Source organism: Tetrao urogallus (assembly GCF_951394365.1).
Source record: "Tetrao urogallus genome assembly, contig: scaffold_154, whole genome shotgun sequence".
Lineage (NCBI taxonomy): Eukaryota > Metazoa > Chordata > Aves > Galliformes > Phasianidae > Tetrao > Tetrao urogallus.
This window is the reverse complement of record NW_027638801.1, coordinates 366-26,211: the sequence shown is the minus strand read 5'-3', so window position 1 is coordinate 26,211 and position 25,846 is coordinate 366. Positions and strand designations below refer to the sequence as shown.

The window sequence follows — 25,846 nt, the reverse complement described above, 5'->3', positions numbered from 1 at the left end:
TGTCCTCTCCTCTGGTTTGATTCTGAAGACGCTTTGGGCGTTGGTTTGTGCAGCACACAGCATCCAGCGTGCCTCAGTTTCCCTCCCGGCCGCTCACCTGCACCAGGACCTGCAGAGCCGGCCGGGAAGCTCGGCTGCACCGTGCCGGAGAGCAGCAAAAATTATGAATAAGCTCTCATTAATAAATACTTGATGATGAATCCAAATAGATTTCCTCCTCTGGAGCAATTATTGTAAAATGGGCTCTAATACGTTGCAGGGACGGCCCCGAGAAAGGTTGGGTGCATTTCAGGGACTAAGTGCCTTCCTTCAATGCACTCTAATGAGCACTTTCAAATCATTTGCATCTGTCTCAGCAACAGGTCTCATTACCAGGTTAACTTATTACCGAGCGCCGTTGCTGTGAACAGTTAATAAGCGGCTACCGGAGGCCTCGCCGCGCGTTCGTGGGGAAACCAACAGCAGGGCGAGCGCAGGGAGCATCTCCCATCTGCACCGTGGTTTGCAGGCAGCCACGACTGGGATTTTGGGGAATAGGGGAGCGTGGTGCATCCCCTGCTCGCAGCGGGGTTCCTGCAGGGCACGGCGCAGAGCGCAGCGTGCCAGCCCCTGCCCGGGCTCGTCCGGCCGCGGGGATGGGGAGCTGGCAGCCGCAGAGCCGGCAGCGTTGTTGAGGTGTGTGGTTGGCTGGCGGAGAGGCTGAGCATCCTTTAATAACACCAACCCTGTGTGGTCTGCGCGGGGCCGAGGTGCTGCCTGCGCGTCCCGCACCGCGATGGGCGACTCGCCGTCACCGTCACTCCCGTCCCAACTCCTCCTCCTCCCCCTCCCCCCCATGCAAACTGCTCGGGAATTTCTGAGGAAACGTGGGGTTTTGGTGCCTTTTTTTTTTTTTTTTTTCATCGGAAAATTCAGAGCTCACAGAGCTCAACCTGTTTGGACGAGGTGCTCGTGCAAGGGATCCTCAGATCGCCGTGCTGTGATGCCGCCGTGCCATAGAACCTGTGCCACAGTGCCCGTGCCACGGGTGCCCATGCCGTGATACCCATGCTGTAGTGCTGGTGCTGCAGTGCACGTGCCGTGGTGCATCCTGTGCCGTGGTGCCGTGCTGCTCGTGCCATAGTGCTTGTGCTCTGGTGCCCATCCTGCAGTGCCTGTGATCCCTGGGCTGTGATGCCCAGTGCTTGGCGTGTGGCATGGCATTGCCCACCCTCCCATGTGCAGGAAGGGTGGCCCCCCCCGCCCAGTGACACATCCCTGGGTGGCACAGTGCATCCCCCTCTTTCTCCAGGGTGGAAGGCACCTCGCTGTGCTGCTAATCCCAACACGGCGTGCCCAGCACCACACAGGGCATCCATCCATCTGTCCATCCATCCATCCATCCATCCATCCATCCGTCCATCCATCCGTCCATCCATCCCAGATGGGCACTGGGATGGAGCCAAGGTTTGCCTTGCCTCGGTTTCCCCTTCCTGCAAACACTCCCCTGCCTGGAAGGGCAGTGTGGGGGGGCCTGGTGCCGGCAGCACCCCGGTGCCAGCAGCACCCCGACGCGGGCGGCTCCTCCTCGGGTTGCGGGGCTTTACAAGCCCGGGCTGGAAGGGCCCCAAGAACAGACTCTGCTGCCAGATTCCCGGCCGGAAATGCCCTGAGAACAGCCTTGTCTGTGGTATTGCAGCATGTCTCTGCTTCCCAGCCCAGCAAATGAAAAACAACAGGGGAAAAAGTTAACCAGCCCCGTGCCGGCGCTGCGTCGTGCCGCTGTGAGGCGGCGGGCTTCAGGGTGACCCTGGGGGTCCCCAACGTCAAGCAGCGGGGACCTGGGAACCACAACCGCGGTGTCCCCGAACTGTCCCGGGTGCCAGGGGGACGCAGCTCCCTGCTGGGACGGCAGTGAGCCTTGGCTGTCCCCAGGCGCGGCGTCCCCCCGGCTGTCCCTGTGCCCCCGCCTGGCCCCGCTAAAGCAGCTTAGCTGGATGCAGCATCCCCGTGTGGGATAAGCTGGGCGGGAGGGAAAGTTGGCGCGGGGCTGATCGGCTTTGGGTCCGGCTCTTGGCTCGCCCTAATCCCGCCGTGGTGCCTGTGGGGTGATCGCTGGCCATCGTCACCCTGCAGTGGGACCATCCGGAGGGCGCCGAGCGTCCCCTGTCCCCGTTCACAGTGCTCCCTCCCTGCTGTCCCTGCAGTGGGACAACGCCAGTGCCCTCCGGCTGCCCCTGCCCGGGGTGTTGGCAGGGCTGGGGTATGGCAGCAATTTGTAGGGCTTGCCTGGATAACCGGCCACCAAGGAAGATCGGCCGCCCACCGCCCCGGCCAAGTATTGTTTTTGGAACTTGCTGCTTCTTTTTTCGGCTCCTGTCTTACTTTTCTTTGACCTTCTTCCCTGATTTAAGACACATGCCCAGCCCTTGCCCAGCTGCAGTGAATTAGCGGCTGCTGCTGGGGAGGGAACCAGACCCTGCGGCCACGCGGGGCTGCGGACGTCCCAGGAACAGGCGGCAGGGGCGAGTCCATGGGCAGGATGAGTCCTATGGGCAGGATGGGGTCCTGTGGGGAGAGTGGGATCCTAGGGACTGGATGAGTCCTGTGGGCAGGATGGGATCCTGGGGGTGGATGAGGTTCTGTGGGCAGGATGAATCCTGTAAGCAGGATGGGAATCCTGTGGTCAGGGTGTATCCTGTAGACAGGATGGATCCTACAAGCAGGAGGATTGCCATGGGCAGGATGGGATCCTACGGGTGGGATGTGATCCCATGGGCAGGAAGGGGTCCTGTGGGTGGGATGTGATCCCATGAGTGGGATGGGATCCTACGGGTGGGATGTGATCCCAAGGGCAGGATGGATCCTACGCACAGGATGGATCCCTTATGGGTTATGAAGGGCCAGACCTGTGCTAATGCTGTTGGGGTTGGCAGGGGGAAAAAAGTGGATCTGGAGTAGGGGCCATCAGCTTCCAGGGTGAGATTGTGCTGGAAAATAATTGGGTTTGTGCACTGGGGAGACTTTTGGGGTTGGTGGTGCTGTGCTGGTGGGCTGTGCTGGGTCGGGGGACAGCGGGGGCAGTGCTGGGGCAGTGGGGCCGGTGTGGGGCTGCTGTGGGGCTGCTGTGGGGCTGAGGCTCCGTGCTGGAGCAGGGAGCAGTGGGGTCGCTTGGGGACAGGGCTGCGGTGGCCGAGGCGCAGCTCCTCCCGGCTGCACTGAGACCCTGCGCTCTGCTTCGCCCTTTCGTCGCTGCGATTGCAGTCGGGAGGGAAGCAAGAAAATCAGGGGAGGAGGAGATGATTTTTGAAGGGTTTGGTGGCCGCGCTTTGCCGCCTCCCAGCTGGGATTTGGGGCGCGGGGGCCGTTCCCAATGCAAACCCAAGCACGGATTTTTCCGAACTGGGAGAATCGGATGCGGGAAGGAGGGGCTGTGGAGATGGATGCACTTTCCTTGTTTTCTTTCGGGGACGGACTCGTCCAGCAGCCAAATGGAAAAAGACAGTCAGAGCACGCATTGCTCACCGGGCCTCGCGCCAGCAGCCGGGCTGCCCAGAACTGGGGCAAACTGGGGGGAGTTCCCTCGCGCCGGGGGGAGCCCCGCCGTGCCGCCCCATGCCCACGCCACACGGCAGCCCGGGTGCTGGGAGATGCTTGGCATCTGGGTGAGGTGTGGGGTGGCCCCCGTGGCTCCGTTGCACCCTGGGCAGGATTTATGGGGACGGGGAGTGATGTCTGTGCCCCCCTTGGCATCGCAGTGGCGTCGGGGTCCCTGTCCCTGTGGTGGGCATGCGCCATGTCCCTGCCCTGTGGGTGCTGGCTGGATGGGGACGTGGCACAGCGTGGCCCCACAAGTGGTCATGGTGGGTTTGGGGACATCTGGTGCGTCCCAAGCATGGCCCCGCAAGAGGCCGAGGGTTGGGTTGGAGACACCAGGCCTGTCCTTGTCATAGCCCCACAGGTGGCTGAAGATGGGTTTAAGGACACTGGGTCTGTCCTCAGAAGTGGCCATGGGAGAGTTTGGGGACATTAAGTTTGTCCCCATTGGAGCCCCACAAGTGGCTGGGGTTGGGTTTGGGACACCAGATCCGTCCTTGGTGGGGCTCTACATGTGGCCAAGAGCGGGTCTGGGGACACCAGGTCTGCCCCATTTGTGCTCTACAGGTGGCTGGGGTTAAGTTTGGGACACCAGTTCTGCCCCAATGGGGCTCTACAGTTGAGTTTGGAGATGCTGTGTCTGACCCCGGTGTGGCCCTACAAGTGGATACGGTTGGGTTTAGGGACGCTGGGCCTGGCCCCATAAGTGGCCAGGGGTGGGTTTGGGGGCCTGTCCCCGTCGTGGCCCTACAAGTGGATGAGGTTGGGTTTGGGGTCGCGTTCCGGGGCGCTGGGGGTGACGCGCTGTCTCTGTGCCCCACAGGATGAGTTCCACCCCTTCATCGAGGCGCTGCTCCCCCACGTGCGGGCCTTCGCCTACACCTGGTTCAACCTGCAGGCCCGCAAGCGCAAGTACTTCAAGAAGCACGAGAAGAGGATGACGAAGGACGAGGAGCGGGCGGTGAAGGACGAGCTGCTGAGCGAGAAGCCCGAGGTGAAGCAGAAATGGGCCTCGCGCCTCCTGGCCAAGCTGCGCAAAGACATCCGGCCCGAGTGCCGCGAGGACTTCGTGCTCTCCATCACCGGCAAGAAGCCGTCGTGCTGCGTCCTCTCCAACCCCGACCAGAAGGGCAAAATGCGCCGCATCGACTGCCTGCGGCAGGCTGACAAGGTGTGGAGGCTCGACCTGGTCATGGTCATCCTCTTCAAAGGGATCCCCCTGGAGAGCACCGACGGCGAGCGGCTGGTCAAGGCGGGCCAGTGCACCAACCCCATCCTCTGCATCCAGCCCCACCACATCAGCGTCTCCGTCAAAGAGCTGGACCTCTACTTGGCCTATTTCGTCCGTGAGAGAGGTACGGGGGTTCCTTCCCTCTTTCCTTCCCTTTCAGACCTTGCAGAGAGGATCCTGGCACTCCAAATCGCTCCCACCCCGAGCGGGTGTCCCCCACCGTCCCCTTTTCTCCATCTGACGCCGATCCCAGTCCGAGGGGCGCCGCTGGTTCTGAGGGCTTTGACATGGGTCGTCCCAAAGCCTTTGGGATCCAAATGGGGTGACTGAGGCACGGTGCAGCACCCAGGCTTGGTAGCCAAGAGTGCTCCCCGAGCCACTGTCCTTGCATGCCAGGAGAACAGAGCTCGTGCCTCAGGCCAGCTCCTGTGTTATCCAGGCTCGTCGCCAGCCGGAGCCCTGCTGGCACATGTGGCCCCAGTGGCAGCAGGCACATGTGGGGACAAATGGGTGGAGTCCTTTTGGCAGGGACCTGAGGCCCTGAGAGCATCATCTGTGGGGCTGAGGAGGGGTCTCACCCGTACTGCTGGGACACCACGCTCCCCGATGTCACCCGTGCTTCTCAACATCCCCTCTGCATCCCGCTTTCACCCACGTCCCTCTGCATCCCAGGGTGGGAACAGAGCAGCAAGGAAGATCAGGGCTTGCCAGTGAATCTCTGCAGAGCATCCTGCAGGCAGGATACCCATAGCACCATGCTGTGCTGCCAGGACCCATCCCCCCCCATAGGGCCATCCCCCCCCATAGAGCCATCCCCCCCCCATAGAGCCATCCCCCCCCATAGGGCCATCCCCACCCCAGGACCCGTCCCCATCCCTGGACGTGTCCCATTACCCCTCTGCAGTCTATGACCGCTCCTCACCCAGCGCTGGCTGCAGCCCAAGGACGGATAATGACACCGAGGGGGGCACCCGGTGGCTGTAATCCCAACAAAGGGGATTGACGGAGCCATAAATCACGGCGGGCGCGGGCGGATGTGCCGGGTGTCACCTCGGTCCCCCGGGAGCCACCGCGGTCTGACTGGCGTCACGTGCGCCCCGCAGCCCCCACCACACGGGGGTCACCAAACGGGGATGGCTTTGGGCAGCTCACGGCCAACCAGGGTGCGGACGAAACCCCGATGGGTGACCCTGTGTAGGGTGCTGGGGGCTCCCGGCGGCCACGCGATCCCCTTGTCCCCAAGGGAAGCAGCCGCCCCTCTGCCACCCCCAACCCGTGACCTTGACCCCAACGTCTGGGTCCCCAGCAGCCGCAGTCACCTGATGTCTAATTGGGAACACGGCGGCTGTAAATACTCCCTGATAAGGCCCTGGCAGCGGCTCACTTTCCCTGTTAAGGTCGCTCTGCGCCGTGGTTAAGGGGGACTGGGGACAGTGGGGCGGACCTTTGGGTGCTGCTGTGCTCTCGGCCCCGTCGTGCGCCCTCTGCTCTGTGCTGGAGGGGTCAGCAGGGTGCAGCAGGGAAATGGGGCAAGGAGGGGCGTGGGGGGCACACGCTGGGGGGGTGGGGGTCCCCGTGGACTTGCTGCCGCACTCTCAATCCTGCACAAGGCTGCATTTTCCTGCACGCTGCTGCACCCTCAGTCCTGCACGTGTCTGCAGTCCTGCGCAGCTGTTTGTGCGGGGTTCTGCACGATCCTTTCCTGGGCTTTTGCACGCTCAGTCCTGCGTGCATCTGCGTACATCTGTGTGCATCTCTTGCACAGCCCTGCGCGATCCTTTGCAGTCAGTCCTGCACGCTCCCGCATTTTTGCTGCACGCTTCCACTCCTTCCCCGCTTTGCACGCTCCTCCCCACCTTTGCACACCCCAATCTGTGACCCCCCCCCGTCCCCTGGCTGTAGGCGGAAGGAGGTTGGGGGCCTTCATGCACCCGCTGCCCGCAGCCCCCCGCTATGGGGCCGGAGCACGTGGGCTCAGCCGCCCGCCCGCGCCCGCTCCTTTTGCTGCTGTCAGCACAATTTCCCAACTGCTGCTCTGGCAACGCGAGGGAGGGGGGCTGCGGAGGAACCCCCCACGGTCAGCCCTCCCTGTCTGGGGAGGGGGAGTGAGCCGCCCCTGCAGAGCAGTGCCAAGGGGGAGGCGCTGAGCCTGCGGGATGCCCGAAGGAACCCTGCGTGCGCACGTGGGGAAACCGAGGCATGGATGGGGGGTTGTGGGGGGGAGGCAGGGGTCTGTGCCCCGCTCCTCGTGGGCTGTCTGCAGCCCCACGGTGTGCTGGGTGCTTGCTGCAGGGCTGGGTGCAGGGTGGGCTCAGCGCTGGGTATGGGGTGGGTGCAGGGTGGGTGCAGGGCAGTTAGAGGGTTGTTGCAATGCTGGGTGCACACTGGGTGCAGGGTGATTGCAATGCTGGGTGCAGGGTGATTGCAATGCTGGGTGCAGGGTGATTGCAATGCTGGGTGCAGGGTGATTGCAATGCTGGGTGCAGGGTGATTGCAGTGCTGGGTGCAGGGTGATTGCAATGCTGGGTGCGCACTGTGTGCAGGGTGATTCCAGGTTGGGTGCAGGGCGATTGCAATGCTGGGATCACGCTGGATGCAGAGTCATTGCAATGCTGGGTGCACGCTGGGTGCAGGGTGGTTGCAGCATGGGGGAAGGGTGGTCGCAGGGTAGCTGCAGTGCTCAGTGCAGGCTGAGTGCTGGATAGGTGCAGTGGTTCCTCTGCAGGGTGCAGAGCAGATGCTGTGCCGGGTGCAGGCTGAGCGCAGGGTCATTGCAAGGTTGGGTGCACGTTGGGTGCAGGCGATTGCAGGCTGGGTGCGGGGTTGCTGCTGGCTGGGTGCAGTGCAGCTGCAGTGCTGGGTGCAGGGTGGTTGCAGGGTGGCTGTGGGGTTGTTGCAAAGTTGGGTGCACTCTGGGTGCTCGTTGGGTGCAGGGCGATTGCATGCTGGGTGCAGGCTGAGCGCAGGGCTGGGTGCAGGGCTGGGCTCTGCACACCGCAGTGGGGGAGGGGTTGGCGCTGCAGCCCAGGGCTGGGTGTGCAGCAGGGGGGGGGGGGGGGGGGGGCTGGTGGGGGGGTGGGGGGTGGGGGGGAAGCTCGGAGGTCGCCGGTGAAAGTCAAAAGCATTGCAGTAAAATGGTAATCAATCTCCCCAGTCGATTGTGCCAGGACCTTCGAAGCATTACAGAGAGATTCCTCCCTACAGCAGCAGCCTGGGCAGGGGGGGAAGGGAGGGGGGGGGGAGAAGCAGGGGGGTCCTCCCAGCCCCGCATCTCCATCACCCTCATCCCTGCATCTCCGTTATCGCTATCCCTGCATCTCCATCCCAGTGCCTCATTGCTGCATCCCCACCCCTACGTTTCCAGTGCCTCCATCTTGGCACCCACGTGCCAGTGTCCCCGTCCCTACCCCCCACCCCTTCACCCCCCCCCCCCGCACCCCCTTTGGCACATCCCAGTGCCCCCCTCCATACATCCCCACGTCCCCCCACCCTCACTCCCTGACCGCTGGGTGGGGGCATGGGGTCAGCACGACCCCCCCCTCCCCTCCCTCCACTCCCGGGGTGCTCAGGGTGTGAGGGGGGACCCCGCAGCCACATCCCCACCTCTGCCCCGCAGCGATCTTCCCCCAGCAGTGTCCTTTGGCTGAGCCCAGCGGGGCGAACAGATGGGTACGGGGGGGTGGTGTGCAGGCATCGAGCCCTGCGGTGGCACCGTGCTCCCCTTGGCACAACGCCGTGCCCCCTCCACCCCCCCCCCCCCGGGCCTGGCAGCCCCTTATCTCCATCCCCAGCCCGGCGTGAGGCAGATGGCACCAATCTGCTGGGGACGCCGTGCCAGGGCGCCCGGCCGAGCTGCCCGTGCCAGGGGGGGCCGTGCCAGATGGATGGGGCATCACCGCCAGCACGCCTGCAAATATTTATTGGGGGGGGAGGTGGGAGGGGGATTGGAGAGATGGATGGGGCACACGGCATTCAGGCCCCGCATCTCACTGGGTGCCCGTGGGCAGAGGGATGGATGAACCCCCACCCCTCCCAGCATTGTCCTGGCAGCCACGGATTTGGGGCTTGGGGGGCTTGGAGATGGGCAGAGCCATGAGGGCAATGGGGCAGGACCCCCCCCCCACTGACCCCCAGCGCTGCGCAGTGATATCAGCCATCAGAGAATCCCTGCGGGGTGGGTTCCTGGTGTGTGTTGGACACAGGGGAGGGATGGAGGAGAGTGTGGGGGGTATGGGGGGGTGTGCTGGACCCCAGGAGCTCCATCCCTTGCGGCGCCACCACGCCGAGGTGTCCCAACAGGCAGGGGCCACGCTCTGCCCCCCTTCCCCAGTGCTGTTGGCACACGGAGCTCTGCAGATCGATGCCGACCTTGCGAGGTCAGGGCTTCCCCGGCGATGCCCGCATCTCCTCACCTCCCCTTGTCCCCATGGATTCCGGAGCTTCCCCAGCTCAGCGTCACTCCTGCCACGAGCTGCTCCGCGCTCAGCACCCGGCACCCAACAGTGCATCCCCGAGGCGCAGGGTGGGCAGGGGGCTTCTCCCCACCGTGAATAAAAGATGAGCGCTGCGTCTCGCTGGCACCTGCCACCCCCCCGCCACCCGCCGTCCCCCCACAGCGCCCAGAGCTCTGCCCTCCCCAGGGCTGCCGTTGCCATCCTGGCTGCATTCCCGGCTCCGTGCCGCGTTGGCGGGGACAGCTGGGGTGGCAGATGCCAATGGCTGCAGGCACGGGGAGGGGGCGCACGCCGCTGAGCCCCCCGTGCCCGGCTGGCACCGACAGCTGGGGCCGCGTCCTCGACAGCCCCATAGGGATGTTCCCATAGTGCCTGTGGGGAGTAATGCCTGGGGGGGGGGGGTGGTGAATGGTGGGGTGTTGTGGGGGCACTGGGATGGCAAGGGGCTGCGCCGTGCTATGGGGCTGTGCTGTAGGGTTGTGCCATGCTGTGGGGTTGTGCCATGTAGTGGGGCCATGCTGTAGGGTTGTGCCATGCAGTGGGGCTGTACTGTGGGGTTGTGCCATGCTGTGGGGTTGTGCCATGCAGTGGGGCCGTGCTGTAGGGTTGTGCTGTGCAGTGGGGCCCTGCCTTAGGGTTCAGGCATAATTCCATGCTGTGGGGCTGTGCTGTAGGGTTGTGCCATGCTGTGGAGCTGTGCTATAGGGTCGTGCCGTGCTGTGGGGCCCTGTCTTAGGGTTCTGCCGTGCTGTGGGGCAGTGCTATGGGGTTGTGCCGTGCTGTGGGGCTGTCCTGTAGGTTGTGCCATGCTATGGGGCTGTGATGTATTGTTCTGCCATGCAATGGGGCCATGCTGTAAGGTTGTGCCACGCTGTATGGCTGTGTTTGGGGTTGTGCCGTGCTGTGTGCAGTCACTGCCGTCCTCCTTCCTTCCCCCCTTTGATTTCATTCTTTCTTCTCCTTCTTTTTGCTTTTGTTTCTTCTTTCCCTGCTTCTCTTTCCTTCATTCCTTTGCTTTACACTTTTTCTCTTTTATTCCTTTTTTTTTCTTTCTCTGTTTTTCTCTTTTCCTTTTCACTTTCCTTTTTTTTTTCTTTCTTTCTTTATCTTTTCCTCTTTTTTTTTCCTTTCCTTTTACTTTTTCTTTTCCATTCCTTTTTCTTCCTTTCCCTTTTTCCTTTTTTTTCTTTTTTTTCTTTCCCTTTTTCTTTCTTTTTCTTTCTCTTTTTCTTTCTTATTTTCTTTTTTTCTTTTTCTTTTTCTTTTTCTTTTTCTTTTTCTTTTTCTTTTTCTTTTTCTTTTTCTTTTTCTTTTTCTTTTTCTTTTTCTTTTTCTTTTTCTTTTTCTTTTTCTTTTTCTTTTTCTTTTTCTTTTTCTTTTTCTTTTTCTTTTTCTTTTTCTTTTCTTTTTCTTTCTCTTTCTCTTTGTCTTTCTCTTTCTCTTTCTCTTTTTCTTTTCCTTTCTCTTTTCCTTTCTCTTTTCCTTTTCCTTCTTCTTCTCTTTCTTTTTCTTCCATTTTCATGCTTTTCTTTTCCTTTCTCTTTTCCTTTCCCTTCTTCTCTTTTCCTTTTATTTTCATCTTTCCCTTTCCCTGTTTTCTTTTACTTTCCTCTTTTCCCCCCTCTCTCCTTACCTTTCCCCTCTTACTCCCCTTTCTCCTTCCTCCTTCCCTGTCTCTTTTTTCCTTCCCCCATTTTCTCTCCCCTTCTTCCCCTTCCTCCCATCCCACATCCCAGCTCCTCCTGCCTCCACCTCCGTGCCCCCACATCTCCCCATCCCTTCCACCCCCTAGAGAAGCTCTCAGGGCCCCATCGCTTCCTCAGGAGGGGGGTCCCCCCGTCCCAACTAACGAGCGGGGGGCCAGCGTCACCAACCGCCCCCCTCCCGTCCCTTTGTCCCCTGCCATCTGTCCCGGCTCTGGCACCAGCCCAGCTCTGTGTTGGAGGGGGGCTCCGTTCCCCCCGCGCCGCCGCCGCCGTCTCCGCTCTCTCGGGGTCGGCCGAGGACAGCAAGCAGCAGCTCCGAGCTCACAGCCCGCCTGGGCCAGCTGGCTGCAACCAGCAAACGTGGCAGCCCAGCCACCTCCAAGCAGCGAGCAAACCCCTGTTCGGGTTTACGGGGGGGGCTGAGGGCTGGCAAACTCATCGCAGTGTGAATGGGGGGCGTTGGGGCTGGGGGGGAGAGGGGGGGGGGTCAGGGGTAGCCAGGCTGAGCCGGGCTTTGGGGTGCTGGGATGTTGCATAGGGGAGGTTGCACAAACAGGACGGGCTGGGATCTGGGTGTGGGGAGCTGTGCGTATGGAGCTGTGTGTGGGGAGCTGTGTGTGGGGTTCTGTGTATGGGGAGCTGTGTATATGGAGCTGTGTGTATGGGGGTCTGTGTATGGGGGTCTCTGTATGGGGAGCTGTGTGTGAGGATCTCTGTATGGGGCAGTGGGAGAGCTGTGCTAATGGGTTGGGGAGGGGTAAAGGGGGAGGGTCCCAAATCGCACCCCACAGCCCCCAGCTCAGCTTCCCATGGCTGGTCACTCTGATGGTCCTATGATGGAGGGGTGAGGGGGTGCGGGGGCTGCACGGCCATAGAGAGAAAGGATTGGGGGGGGGGGATTCTTAACCCTGGGGAAACTGAGGCACACAGACCCCCACGGCCCCCCCCCCCCCCCCACACCAAGCATCTCCCCCCGCACCGCTGCCCAGTAACGCCGTGCCTGTTACCGTCAGCACTCGGGCACGCAGCCAGGGCTCTCCCTCAGCCCCGGGGGGAGCCCATCCAGCAAGGACCCCCCCCCCTCCCGAGGACAGCCCCAATTGGGGTGGTGAGGCCCCAGCGGGGATTGCTGCTGCGGGGGGGCCAGTTCCCAAGCGGCTGGCTGCCCATGGGGTCGGGGGCACCCTGCCAACACCGGGGAGGCCATAATTCAATGGGTGGCACAGCGCCAGGCTGCCAGGCAGCCCCTATCAGTCCCCCTTGCCCCTCCCCCCTTTCTCCCCCCCCCCCCCCCCCTTCCACGGGCACACTTTGCTATTTTTAAGAGCCATCGACCTGTTTGGGCACCCAGGCTCAGCACAGCGCTGTGGGGGGGAACGCTGACACTTAACCCCATGCCCTACATGTTACCCCCCCCATCCCCCCATAATTCCTGCTTGCAGACCCCCCCCCATGCAAAAGGAAAAAACTTGGGGGGGTTCCCAACAGCAGTAATGCTTCCGGGGTGCAGCTCTTTGGGGTGCCCACACCTCCCCGTTGCACCTGAGCTCAATGATGGCTGCGGGGGCCCCCCTGAGCCCCTTTAGTGGTGTGGGGGGGTCGGGGGGGGGAAGGCACGCCATTTTAGTGAGCGTTGGCCGGCCGCAGGCAGCCGTCACATGGCGGTGAGCACAGAGCTTGGCCGGCCGCTGCGGCGCGGCGAGGCAGCCAGAAATGTGCTGGCACACACAGCCCCAGGCTGCCGGGGGGGCCCCAGCCCCATAACGGGGCTCCTGATGGGGGGTGGGAGAACCTGAGCGATGGGAGGAGATGTGAGGGCGAGGGAGTTTGCCTTTGGGGGGCAGGGAGGGGGTCAGTGGGTTGGGGTGCCCCAATGGGGGACAAGGGACGGGTGAGCGAAGGACTTGTGGGGGGTCAGAGGGGTGAGGGGGTGATTTAGCGTGCTCATGGGGTTGGGTGGTGCTTTTGGGGGGGGAAGAGCCACGTGGGGCGTCTTGGGGTGACCTCAGGAAGGTCTTTTGTGAGAGAAGAACACTTGGGGCGACTTGGGGTGACCAGTGAGGGTTTTTTAGGGGGGCATCGTGGGGTGACCAAAGGTCTGCGGTGTTACAGAGCCGTTTGGGACGTCTTGGGGTGACCAAAGGGCTGTGGATGATATTTTGGGGGATGGAAGAGCCATTTGGGGCATCTTGGGATGACCCAAAGGGCCATGGGTGGTATTCTAGGGGGTGGAGGAGCCATTTGGGGCATCTTGAGGCGACCAAAGAGCTAGAGGAGATATTTGGAGTGATGGAAGAGCTGTGTTGGTCATTTTGGTTTGACCAGCGAAGTATTTTTGGGGGCGGAAGAATCATTTGGGGCACCTTGGAGTGACCGTGGGGCTATGGGAGGTGCTTTGGAGGTTGGAGGAGCCATTTGGGGCATCTTGAGTTGACCAAAGAGCCATGGGGGAGGTATCTGGAGCGTGGGAGAGCCATTTGAATCATAGAATGGCTTGGGCTGAAAAGGACCGTAGTGATCATGTAGTTTCATTTTGGGATGACCAAAGGGCTATGGGTGGTATTTTGGGGGGTGGAAGAGCCGTGTGGGGCATCTTGAGGTGACCAAAGAGCTGGAGGAGATATGTGGGGCAATGAAGGCGCTGTATTGTCCATCTTGGGGTGACCAGTGAAGTATTTTGGGAGGGAGAAGAGCCTTTTGAGATGGCCACTGGAGAGATCTGGGGTATGGAAGCGCTATTGGGGACGTCTTGGGAAGGTCATCCTTATGTCATGGTGCAACCAAGAGGCTACGAGGAGCATCCTGGTGTCACGGTGGGATGAAAGGACCACGGGAGACATCTTGGGGTGACCACAGGGCCTTGGGGTCATCGTTGTGGGGGGAGCAAAGGTCCGTTTGTGGTGTGACGGTGCAACGGAGGGGAGCGCGAGGGGCAGCTTCCAGTGAGCGCAGGTGATGCGAGCAAAGGGTGACGGAGGTGGGAAGAACCACATCGGGACCTTGGGGTGACCCCAGAGCCCACGGGACGTGGGGTGAGGCGCTGGGGGGAGCGGTGCTGCAGCACTGAGCCCAAAGCTGCTCACCACCATCCCACACTTGGCTGTGCTCCATCTCTAACCACATCCAGAGCCGCGCCGGGCCGGCGCTGCGCCGCAGAGAGGGGCTGCATCCAGCATAGGGCATCGGGATGGGGGTCCCACGTTCCAGATCCTTCAGTGATGATGGGGCACGCTTTGGTTTTCCAAATTGGGGGGGGGGGGGTTGGGGAAATGGGGAAAAAGCCAACGGTGCTGCGTTGAACGCAAGGGGGAATTTCTGCTCCCTAAAATGGCCGCTCCGGAGGAAGCGGAGTGGGGTGTTGGGTGGGATGGGGCACAAAATGGCTGTTGGGGGAGAAAAAGGGGGGGGAGAGAAGAAAGGAAAGAATGAAACGTTGAAGGAAAAAAAAAATAATAATAATAAAAGAAATGGAGAAAAGAAAGCGGCGGGCGGGCGGCGGTGTTGTGGCTGCGCTGTTTGGATTGTCTCAGCCTTTTCCTGGCATCAGGCAGCACTGCTGACGGCCAAAGGGGTGGGAGAAGGAGGAGGGAAGGGGGGGGAAATGAAAAAAAGAATAAAAATAATAAAGATGGGCGAATGCTTGGAGGGCTCCGCAGGGCCCGGGATGCGCCGTGCACCGGGGTCGGGAGGAAGGATGCTCCCATGGCTGCTGAGCTCAGCGTCTGTGCGTGTATTTTTAGCCCAGGGCCAAGCGGGGCTGTCAGCGGGGTGGTGGCCGTGTCACAGCCCCACAGGGATGGGGAGCATCTGCACAAGGCCGTCCCCAGCCCTGCCGCCGTGTGACGGAGCCCCGGGGGTCCCCGTGAGCAGGGATGTGCCGCTGGGGTTGTGGGTTACAGCCTTTGGGGACGGCCGTGCCTCAGTTTCCCCACGTCTCAACCCCTTTTTCCCTCTCCCAGATTCCGAGCAGAGCAGCAGTCCCCGGACGGGCATCGCCTCGGACCAGGAGGACACCAAGCCCAACACGCTGGGTAAGAGGGGACGCAGTGGGGACCCACGTGGGGTGCCAGCACCCTGATCTGTGGGGCGTTTGGGGACACGGTGGGGACACGTCACCCTGCTCTACGGGACGTGCATCCCATAGCGGCTTAGCAGCTGACCGGGGGTCTTGGGTGCAGCACGGACACGGAAGGGGTGGGGGATGGGGCTCTGCCTCTTTATGGGTGCACAGGAGGAGATGTGGGTGCACAGGGCATCGTGGGACCCCGCACTCACGCTCTCCCCTCCCAAACACAGACTCCACAGACTTCCAGGAAAGCTTCGTCACCTCGGGGGTGTTCAGTGTCACCGAGCTCATCCAGGTGTCCCGAAGTGAGTGCCATCCCAGAGCCCCTTCCCCGGCACCCACCCTGCCGGTGCCGCCCTGGGCTGTCACCGTGCCCTTACCGATGTCATCCTCTCCCCACAGCGCCGGTGGTGACGGGCACGGGCCCAAATTTCTCCCTGGGGGAGCTGCAGGGCCACCTGGCCTACGACCTGAACCCCTCCAGCACGGGCATGAGGAGGACGTTGCCCAGCACCTCCTCCAGCGGGTGGGTGCCGCCGGGCGGCGCGGGGGCGATGCCGGGACCGGTCCAGGCACGGCTGTGTGGGATGGCATGGGCACGTCGGGTCCTGCCGTGTGCTGCCAGGCTGCCTGCACTGTGGGGTGGGTGGGGGGAAGCTGGGGGAGTGGGCTGCTGCACTGCTGCTTTGGTACCCTGCAGCCATTTGGGTACCCCGGCACGGTTTGGTACCCCGATATGGTCTTGGCAACGTGGTTCTGAAACCTGACGCAGCTTTGACATCCCAGAATAGTTTCAACACTCCGGTGTGTGGGTTTGGCAGCCCAGTATTGGGTTTTGCATCCCGCCACCATTTCTTGCACCCCATCATGGTGTCAGCACCCCAGTGTGGTTTCTTCACCCCGGTGCTGTGTCAGCATCCGGCCGTGGGTTTGCATCCCAACGCAGTTTTGCACCCCAGCGTGGTTTTGCCCCCCCTCTCCCCACTGTTGGGTTTTGCACCCCAGGATGGGTTTTGCTCTGCAGTGTGTGTTCACACCCTACCAGATTTTAGCACCCCAGCTGTGGGGCTCGAGGCGCATCCCCACGGGTACAGCACATCCCAGTGTCACCCTGGGGTTGGGGACCGTGGCACGCGGGCAGGATGGGCTCCGTGTGGCCGCCTCCCCTGGGGTCACCCCGCTGATATCACAGCAGCCCCATAGCGTGGCAGGGGATGCTGACCTCCGGCTGTTCTCAGGAGCAAACGGCACAAGTCTGGCTCCATGGAGGATGACATCGACACGAGCCCCGGCGGCGAGTATTACACCTCGTCCAACTCACCCACGAGTAGCAGCCGCAACTGGACAGAGGACATGGAAGGGGGTGAGTGTGGGGCTGCCCCCTGTGGGGCTGCCGTGTGGCACGGCGGGTCGGGGCTTCCCTGCACAGGCTGTGGTGTTTCTGCAGGGCAGCGGAGGAGCTCTGTGTTGGTGCAGTGCTATGGGGCCCTTGGGGCAGAGGTGCTGCCAGCCCCTCATTGGGACATAGACCCTCTATAGGTGCCGTGGGGCTGCTGTAGGACCCCCCCAGTTAGACACAGACCCCCTGTAGGTTCCTTGGGGCTGCTGTAGGACCCCCCCCAATTAGACACGGACCCTCCATAGGTGCCGTGGGGTTGCTGTAGGGCCCCCCATTTCCTATAGGATCCATCCCATTTAGACACAGACCCCCTGTAGGTGCCATGGGTTTGTTGTAGGACTCCCCATTTCCTATAGCATCCATCTCATTTAGACACAGACCCCAATAGGTGCTATGGGGTTGCCTTGGGACCCCCCCATTTAGGCACACGCTCCCTATAGGGCCAGCCCCACAGCAGCCTCTCCCAGCCCCACAGCTGCTGTTTGCACTGCGGACAGATTTCTTTCTTGCTTTGCTTTTTTTTTTTTTTTTCCTTTTTTTTTTTTTTTCCCTTTCCTGTCTAGACAGCCCCAATTAGCTGTTCATTAAGAAAAGGGGGGGCTGGGGTGGGTTGGGCTAATTAAAGCGATGCTGCGGGGCTGGCACGGCGGCTCCCACGCCCTGGGGCACCTTATGGGCAGCTGAGCCCCCCCTGCTTTCATCTCCCCCCCATCCCATCCCACACCCCAATGGTAGGATGGGATCCACACCCCACGGACCCCATCCCACAGCTGTGGGGTGCCTGGGGAGCAGAGCAGGGGGCACAGAGCCCATCAGAGAGATGAATGGGATTTTGTGTGCCGTGGGAGAAAAACCCTTCCCAATGGGGTTTTCATCCCAGAGTGGTACTGTCCTCTTGGTGATGTTCTCAAGTTCTTGGGGTCTGTTCCCCAGTGCCTGCTGTAGGTCACTGTGCTGCCCCACCACAAGCTTGGCTGCCCTAAATGTGGGGTCAACCCCACAGCGACCCCCAGAGCCCATATGGTCAGGGCACTGTGTGCTCTCTGTGCCCCATATGGACTGTGCCCTATGAGGAGCAGCGACTGTGCCCAACATGTGCCAGGGTCTGTGCTCCCTATGGACCAGGCTCTGTGCCCCATATGGGCTGGAGATTGTGCCCTATACAGGCCGGGGCCTGTGACCCAAAGAGTGATGGACTGTGCCCCATACAGAAGATGGTCTGTGCCCTATATGGCCCTTTAACTGTTCCCCATGTATGCCAGGCACTCAGCCCTGTGTGCACCAGGGATTGTGCCAACTATTGGTCAGGGATTGTGCCCCAAATAGGCTACGGTCTGTGCCCCATATGGGCTGAGGACTGTGCCCTATATGGACCAGGGACTGTGCCCCATATGGGCTGGAAATGATGCCCTATATAAACCAGGAACTGTGCCCCATATGAGCCAGGGTCTGTGCCCCATATGGGCCGAGGGCTGTGCCCTATGTGGACCAGGAACACTGCTCCATATGGGCTGGGAATGGTGCCCTATATGAGCTGTGCCCCATATGAGCCAGGGTCTGCGCACTATACAAACCAGACTCTGCATCCCCAGCCTGAGGCCGTGTCATGAGGCCACGGAGGGGGCAGGAGGAGGTTGGCAGTGGGCTGATCCCGTTGGGGAAGGGGGGGCAGCGGGACGTGCTCGGCATGGTGGGCTTTACAGCAATCCTGTACTGGATGTTCCGGGAAATCCTCCTAACGCAGCGACTCAGACAGCACTAAACCCATTAGCAGCACCAGGGCCAAATGGCCGCGGCTAAAGCTGGGGGGGATTAACCACCCACCCACCCCCACGGTTCAGGAAGCCAGCAGTGAGCCCCCACGTCCTGCCCCACATCGGGGCTCTGCGGGTGCCCACAGCGCCGTGGGGAGGGCGTGAAGCACACGCGGTGCACGTGCACGGACGCATTGGTGCCCAGTGACGTGCACAGCAGCGTGCTGGTGCACAAACGTGGTGAGCTCAGGGTCTCGGCACACAGCCGTGCACACACACTCGTGCTGCTGCACAGCCACGCGCAGCCGCCCAGATGCACAAACGCAGCGTCGCACGCCTGCCCCGATCTTTGCACGCGCACACGCACAAAGGTGCACAAGTGCAAAACACGGCTGCAAGCAGCTGCTGCAAACAAACGCGCGGCCCGAGGCTGCACGCACAGCCCCCCCATTGCACCCCGACGCCGTGGGGCGCTCGGCCCCTAACACCACCACCCCCCCCCCCCCCGGCCCCACAGGCATCTCCCCCAACGTGAAGACAGAGATGGACAAATCGCCCTTCAACAGCCCCTCGCCGCAGGACTCCTCACCCCGCCTGAGCAGCTTCACGCAGCACCACCGTCCCGTCATCGCGGTGCACAGCGGTGAGCCGGGGCTGTGGGGTGACGCGGGACCCCCGTGGGGTGACACGGGACCCCCGTGGGCTCTCGGTGACGCCGTCCCCTCCCTTCACCCCTCGTCCCTGTTCCACCCGCAGGTATCGCTCGCAGCCCGCACCCTTCATCCACGCTGCATTTCCCCACCACCTCCATTCTCCCCCAGACGGCCTCCACCTACTTCCCGCACACGGCCATCCGGTACCCGCCTCATCTCAACCCGCAGGACCCACTGAAAGATCTCGTCTCGCTGGCCTGCGACCCGTCCAACCAGCAGCCTGGACCGGTAAGGCTCCCACATCCCAGCGCCGCTCCCGCCGCAGGGACACGGCCACCCCAGGGGGACGCAGCCATCCCTTGGGGGCACGGCCATCCTGTGGGGACGGGGGAACCAAGAACCATCATCAGCGCGTGGCCGTGGGGATTTGTGGTGTCGCCGCATGGGGATGTGGGGTGCGATGCGGTGGGGACGTGGGGTGTGACGTGGTGAGCTGCTCCGTGGGGTGCCGGCACCCGGCGCTTGGGGTTTTGTGGCCCCAAATGAGCGTCGGCATTGGTTTGGTGCTGAAATGGAGTCGGCGCTTTGGTGGTTGGTGATGAGGTTGTGGGGCTGAGCCGTCACGTGGAGAGGGGGTGGGTTGTTGGGGGGTGGGCTGTGGGTGTGAGCGTCTGCAGAGAGGCACCGTCCTGGAGCTCCCCGTGCCCCGTCGGTCCGTGCGCCCTTGCAGCAGTTGGGGACCCGTCGGCCCGCGCCGCATCCTGCTGGGGGAGTCCTGGGGGAGAGGGGGGGTCCCGGGGATGGGGGGGGGTCCTGCTGTGCGCCCGTCTCTGCCCCCCGCACATCCAGCATGCCGTGCACTGAGCGCCCTCTGCACAAACCGGCTCCCCGTGCGCCCAGCATGCCTCAGACCCAGCGTCCTCCGTGCTCCCGGCGCACCGTCAGCCTTCAACCCCGCACCGTGCGCAGCCAGCACGCCGCTCAGCCCGCGGCCCCGGCCGTGCTGCTCGGGTGTAGCCAAGCACCCTGAGCTGTGGGGCACGAGCATCTGTGTGCCATGCATCCAGCGTCCTGCGCGCCCCATGCACCGTGCACACGGCGTGCCTTTCGCCCAGCGCTGCGAGCGTCCCCTGCACCCAGCACCCCGTGCACCCAGCACCCCGTGCACCCCACGCACTCCTCATTCTGTGCACTCTGTGCATGCAGCAGCCCGTGCATCCCATTCTCCCATCACCCCATGCACCCTGTGCACCATGAACCCAACACCCTCACACTCCATGCATCACTCACACTGTGCACCCAGCACCGTATGCACCATGCAGCCTGCACCCCATGCACCCTGTGCACCATGAACCCAACACCCCCATGCTCCATGCATCACTCACGCTGTGCACCCAGCACCCCATGCACCGTGCAGCTTGCACCCCATGCACCCTGTGCACCATTCAGACTGCACCCCATGCACGCCATGCACCACACACCCCGTGCTTCCTGTGCACCATGAACCCAGCAGCTCAGGCACTCCATGCACCCAGCACCGTGTGCACCATGTGCACCGTGCACCAGAAACCCCTTGCACCCAGCTCCCTGCACCCCAGGCACCCCTTGCACCCCGTGTACCCGGCACCATTTGCACCATGCACCCAGCACACCATGCACCTCGTGCCCCCAGCTCCCTGCACCACGCTCCCTTTGCACTGACGCCAGTGGTGACCTCCATCCCTGCAGCACCCTGCAAGACCTGCGTACCGCAGCTCCGTCACCAAGCACGGAGGGTCCTGGGGACCCCCCGCTCAGCCCCCCCGGGGTCTGACACCACGGTGTGGGGCACAGCCGCCCTTCCCATGCGGGGTCGGGCCGGATCGAGGCCGGCACCGTGATCCCCCCACCCTGTGACCCCCAGGTGGGGTTTCATCGGCGCCGTCAGCTCTGAGACCCAGCAAACTCGTGCCACCGAGGGCCGCGCCGCCCTCCCTAATGCCTTTGTGCTGTTTTTTGTGTTCTGTGTCTGTGTTGTGTCCCCAGTTAAATGGAAGTGGTCAAGTGAAAGTGCCCAGCCACTACCTGCCCACGCAGATGCTGGCACCGCCACCTCCCCCCGGCATGCCCCGCTTGGCCGTCTCTCCTGACACCAAATCAGCCACGACAACTTCGGAGGGAGGGACGACCTCACCGACGTCACCCAGTAAGCACCCCCGCGGCGCCCGCCCACCCGCCGGCCCCCCAACCTCCTCCGGGACGCGTGCCACGAGTTTGCCAGGTCTCGGGCAGGGCGACCAAGGGCGCACGGCGCCCCGTTCTTCCCACCCCCTGGGGGGGTGTGGGGCTCCAAGTTGGTCCCTTGGACCGGCAGGAGCCTCGTGGCCCCCCCTGGGAGGCCGGCGGAGCAGGAGAAGGCGGCGGAGCCGTGAGCCCAGGCTGGGCCTCTCCGTGCCTCGGTTTCCCCGGCGGTGCTGCGGGGACGGTGCGGCGCTGGGCTCGGGGGGGGGCCCGTATAGCAGGGTCCCCACCGGCTGCGGGGTGATGCTGGAGCGGGAGGGCTGGCCAAGCCCCCCCCGGATGTCAACACTGTGCTTCGTTAGCGGTGGCGGCTAACGAGCTCAGCCCCCTGTGCTCTGTTCCTGGGGATTTCAATGCGTGGGGCTGCGGGGGTTTCAGGAGTGCGGTGGCGGTGGGGAACGTCCCCGTGTCACTGCACCAAGGGGGCACCACCAGGGGCCAACAGCCGGAGCGTGGGTGCTAAGCGTTGGTGGCGTTAACGTTTCGTGGTGGGACGTGACGAGGGGGCAGCTCGTGGCCTGAGATCAACCACGGCCTCGGGGAGGGGGCTGGGCAGTGCCAGTCCCCCCCAGGCACAGGCTGGCTGTCCCGAGGGGACACGGAGCCCGCTGTCACCACCTCCGTGGGGTCCCGTTGCCGGACCCCATCCCATGGTGGGCGCTGCGTGGCACTGTGCCCAGCGGCCGTGCCGTGGGGCCGGGCCCATCACCCAGCTCCGGGTGCCTGGGACGCCCATCCCTGCAGCGGGGGGTTGATGGCATTGCCACCCACAGCGCCGTTAATCAGCTCTCGTTTGTTCCCCAGCCTACTCTGCACCAGGCACGCCCCCTGCGAACCGTTCCTTCGTGGGATTAGGACCAAGGGATCCTGGGAGTATCTATCAGGCACAGGTGAGATGGGGCGGGTGCTGGGGGGACCCTGCTGCCCTCGCCCTGTGTGGCATCAGCGTGAGCGTCACCGCCGTGGGCACCGTGCCGTGGCAGTGCTGCAGCGGGCATTGCTGACTGGACACTGCAACAGGGGGGCCTTGCCACAGGGGGCATCACTGCTGTGCTGCTGCAGCAGTGGGCAGCGCAGCTGTGGGCGCTGCAGTAGTTGGATATCACTGCCTTGGTGTTGCAGCTGTGGGCGTTACTGCTGCGGTGCTGCAGCTGTGGGCAGTGCAGCAGTGAGCATTGCTGCCGTGGTGCTGTAGCTGCAGGCATTGCAGCTGTGGCGTCACTGCCATGGTGCTGCAACCTTGGGCGTTGCAACCGTGGGCTTTGTAACCATGGTACTGCAACTGTCATTGCAGTAGTGGACATCACTGCCTCGTGTTGCTGCTGTGGGCTTTTGCTGCCATGGTTCTGCAACCGTGGGCATTGCAGCTGTGGGCTTTGCAACCGTGGGCATTGCAACCATGGTGCTGCAACTGTGGGCATTGCAGCTGTAGGCATTGCAGTAATGGGCATCACTGCCGTGGTGCTGCAGCCGTGGGCATTGCAGCTGTGGACGTTGCAGTAGTGGGCGTCATTGCTGTGGTGCTGCAGCTGTGAGCACCACTGCTGTAGAGCTGCAACTGTAAGCACTGCACCGGCAGGCATTGCTGCTGTGAGCGCTGCACCGATGCCGTGGCATCGCAGCCGTGGTGTTGCTGCCGTGGGCATCAGCACTGTGCTCTTGCAGACGTGGCATTGGCACCATGGGCATCGTGGTGTCACCAAGGCATCACTGCCCCAGGCACTGCAGCTGTGGCACTGCCACCACGCTGTTACTGCTTCGGGCATCGCCGCGCCGCCAGGCGGGCAGCAGCACTGCAGGCACTGCAGCCGTGGGGATTTGGGCTGTGGGCATCGCCGCCGTCCGACCGCCGCCATGGGCACAGCCAGCACCGTGAGCATCGTCACCATTGTCACTGCAGCGTCCCCAGCGTGGGCACGGCGATAGCAGGGGGTCTCCAGGTGACCCCCCCCCTTGGCCACGTCCCCCGTCCCACTGCAATACAGACACGGCCCCGTGGCATCACTGGGCACAGGGACGCCCCCACGCCACGTCCTGAGCAACGTGCCACCCCCAGCGGGTCCCCTGCAGTGACTCTGGGTGTCCCCATAGCTGGGTGTGAGATTGAGGGGGGGGGACACGTTGGGGAGCGGGGATCGGCTGAGACCCGGCGCGCTTGGTTCATGTGTGGAGGGGCCAGGAAGGGTTAAGGGAAACGGAGGCCCCCGAGCTGTCTCGTTGCCAACGGAAACCAGACATGAGGTCATCGGGGATGAACTTGGACTTGGGGAGGCTGGAGACAATGGGAGAGCAGTGGGGGGCCCCCCCCCGCCCCACCACCTCTGAGCTGGGGACAGCGCTGTCCCCAAGGGGAGAACCCTGGGGGTGTCACCGCAGCGCCTTGGTGGGGTGAAGCCATCCCCAAAATCGCCGTGGGGAGGTGGGGGGGGGGGTGGTTTGGGGCACGGTGGCCCCAAAATGGGGATTTGCTCGGTGGGGTGGCACTGGTGGGGACAGTGTGGGGTGGTGGGGACCCGTCTTGCTGCTGGCAGAAGGGAAAGCTGGGCAGGGATGTGGGGACATGGAGGGGCACAGCGACATGGGGACATGGGGACATGGAGGAGCACAGAAATATGGGGACATGGGGACGTGGAGGGGACACAGTGATGTGGGGACATGGAAGGACACAGTGACAGAGGGGCATGGTGACATGGATGGGCACAGAGGTATGGGGACAGGGAGGGGTACAGTGATGTGGGAACTTGGGGGTGTGGGGACACTGAGGAGCACAGTGACATGGGGATGTGGGGACATGGCGGGGCACAGAGACATGGGGACGTGGAGGGGTACAGTGACGTGGAGGGGGACAGTGATGTGAGGACTTGGGGACATGGGGATGTGGATGAGCACAGTGACCTGGGGACGTGAGGACATGGAGGAGGCACAGTGATGTGGGTGCATGGAGGGACTTGGAGGGAGCACAGTGACATGGAGACGTGGTGACGTGGAGGGGCACAGAGATATGGGGACGGGGAGGGTCAGAGTGATGTGGGGATTTGGGGACGTTGAGGAGCACAGTGACATAAGGGCATGGAGACGTGGAGGGGACACAGTGACATGGAGGGGCACATAAATATGGGGACTTGGGGACGTGGGGATGTTGAGGAGCACGGTGACATGGGCATGTGGGGACATGGAGGGGCACAGTGACATGGTGACACGAAGGGTCACAGTGATGTGAGGTCTTGGGGACGTGGGGATGTGGATGAACACGGTGACATGAAGGGGCACAGGGATGCAGGGACATGGAGGGACTTGCAGGGGCACAGGGATGTGGGGACTTGGGGTCATGCGGATGTGGGTGAGCGCGGGGACACGGAGACATGGAGAGCTGCGGTGACTTGAGGACGTGGAGGGGTGGAGTGGCATGGCGACGTGGAGGGGACACAGCGATGTGGGGACCGGGGGATGTGGAGGGGCACACGGTGACATGGGGCGCAGCGTCACGGGGATGCGAAGGTGGCGCGGTGACCAGGGGACGTGGTGACATGGAGGGGGGCACGGTGACGTGGGGATTTGTGGACGTGGGGGGGGGGGGGCACACGGTGACACGGAATCGCGAAGGTGGCACGGTGACACGGGGACACGGCGGCACGGCACGGGAGCTCCTGGATGCGCAGCAGCCCCAGCACGGCTGGTCGCGGGCTGCCAGCGCAGCGGGGCCGGCAGCGCGGGGGACAGGAGATGTGGCCCAGCGCCACCGGGTGAGGGCGTCCATCCCCCCCTCCGCCTCCACTCGGGGCTGCAGCACTAACGCCGCCTCTCCTTCTCTCTGCAGTCCTGGTACCTGGGATAGCGCGGCCGTGCCACCCTTCGCTCCCTTCTCCTCTGCTTTAGGCACCCTGAGAGGACCCCCCCCCCCCGGCGCAGAGCCCCCGGCGGACAGCGTGCATTTACCACCACCGCCATCGCGACAACGACGACGACGACGACGACGACAAAGCCAAAAAACAAAACAAAACAAAACAAAAAATAACCCCATCCCATCCCGGACGGAAAAGAGAAGAGGGAAAGGAAGGAAAGGAAGGAAAGAAGGTTGGAACTTTTTTTTTTTTTTTTTTTTTTTTTTGAAAAAGGATTAAAAACAAAACAAACAAACAAAAAAAAAAAAAAAAAAAAAGAAAAAAAAACAACCAACCGACAGCAGCGACCCGAACCGACAGAACGAGAAGGAGAAAAAACAAAACGAAACAAAGCAAAGCAAAACACACACACAAAAAAAAGTGAAAAACGGACAAAAAAAATAACCCTGCAAGGACCTTTAGGGCCCCTCACCCCCCCCCCCAACCCCCCACCCCCAGCCCGGCGACGAGGCTGAGACCCGACGCAGCTCGTGACGGCGGTGGCCCCGCGAGGCTGCGTGTGTGAGGTGCTGGGACTCATTCATTCATGCCTCTACGTGAGTAGAAATGAACAAACCCCCCCCCCCCCCCAAAAAACCCCATTCCCCATCCCTACCCACCCCTGCACCCCCCAGGTGCCGTGGGGAGGCGATTCGGGGGGACGTGGCCGCGCTCTTCCATCGCGCCGTGGGGACACTGTGATGTGGGGACGCGGTGACACCGCGATGCGGGGACAGGGGGGACGCGGGGACACGTTGGCAGCGGGATGCGGGGCCGTGGTGGCACAGCAAGGCAGTGCTGTGGGCTTGCAGAGAGGGGGCGCGCGGGGGGGGGGGGGGGGGGAAG

General features: G+C 62.6%; 1 protein-coding gene across 1 annotated transcript in view; it reads left to right on the top strand.

The window, feature by feature from the left end:
- LOC306957740 (nuclear factor 1 C-type-like) overlaps positions 1 to 25,045 on the top strand; it is a gene marked incomplete at both ends in the record, with an annotated part of 28,949 nt that extends 3,904 nt beyond the window's left edge. The window contains 11 exon segments of the mRNA XM_079551209.1: positions 4,400 to 4,931; positions 14,927 to 14,998; positions 15,264 to 15,338; positions 15,436 to 15,559; positions 16,272 to 16,396; positions 18,704 to 18,829; positions 18,943 to 19,127; positions 20,865 to 21,024; positions 24,937 to 24,951; positions 24,954 to 24,971; positions 24,974 to 25,045. Of these exon segments, the coding sequence (XP_079407335.1) occupies positions 4,400 to 4,931; positions 14,927 to 14,998; positions 15,264 to 15,338; positions 15,436 to 15,559; positions 16,272 to 16,396; positions 18,704 to 18,829; positions 18,943 to 19,127; positions 20,865 to 21,024; positions 24,937 to 24,951; positions 24,954 to 24,971; positions 24,974 to 25,045 (1,504 nt within the window).
- Between the last annotated feature and the right edge of the window lie 801 nt (positions 25,046 to 25,846).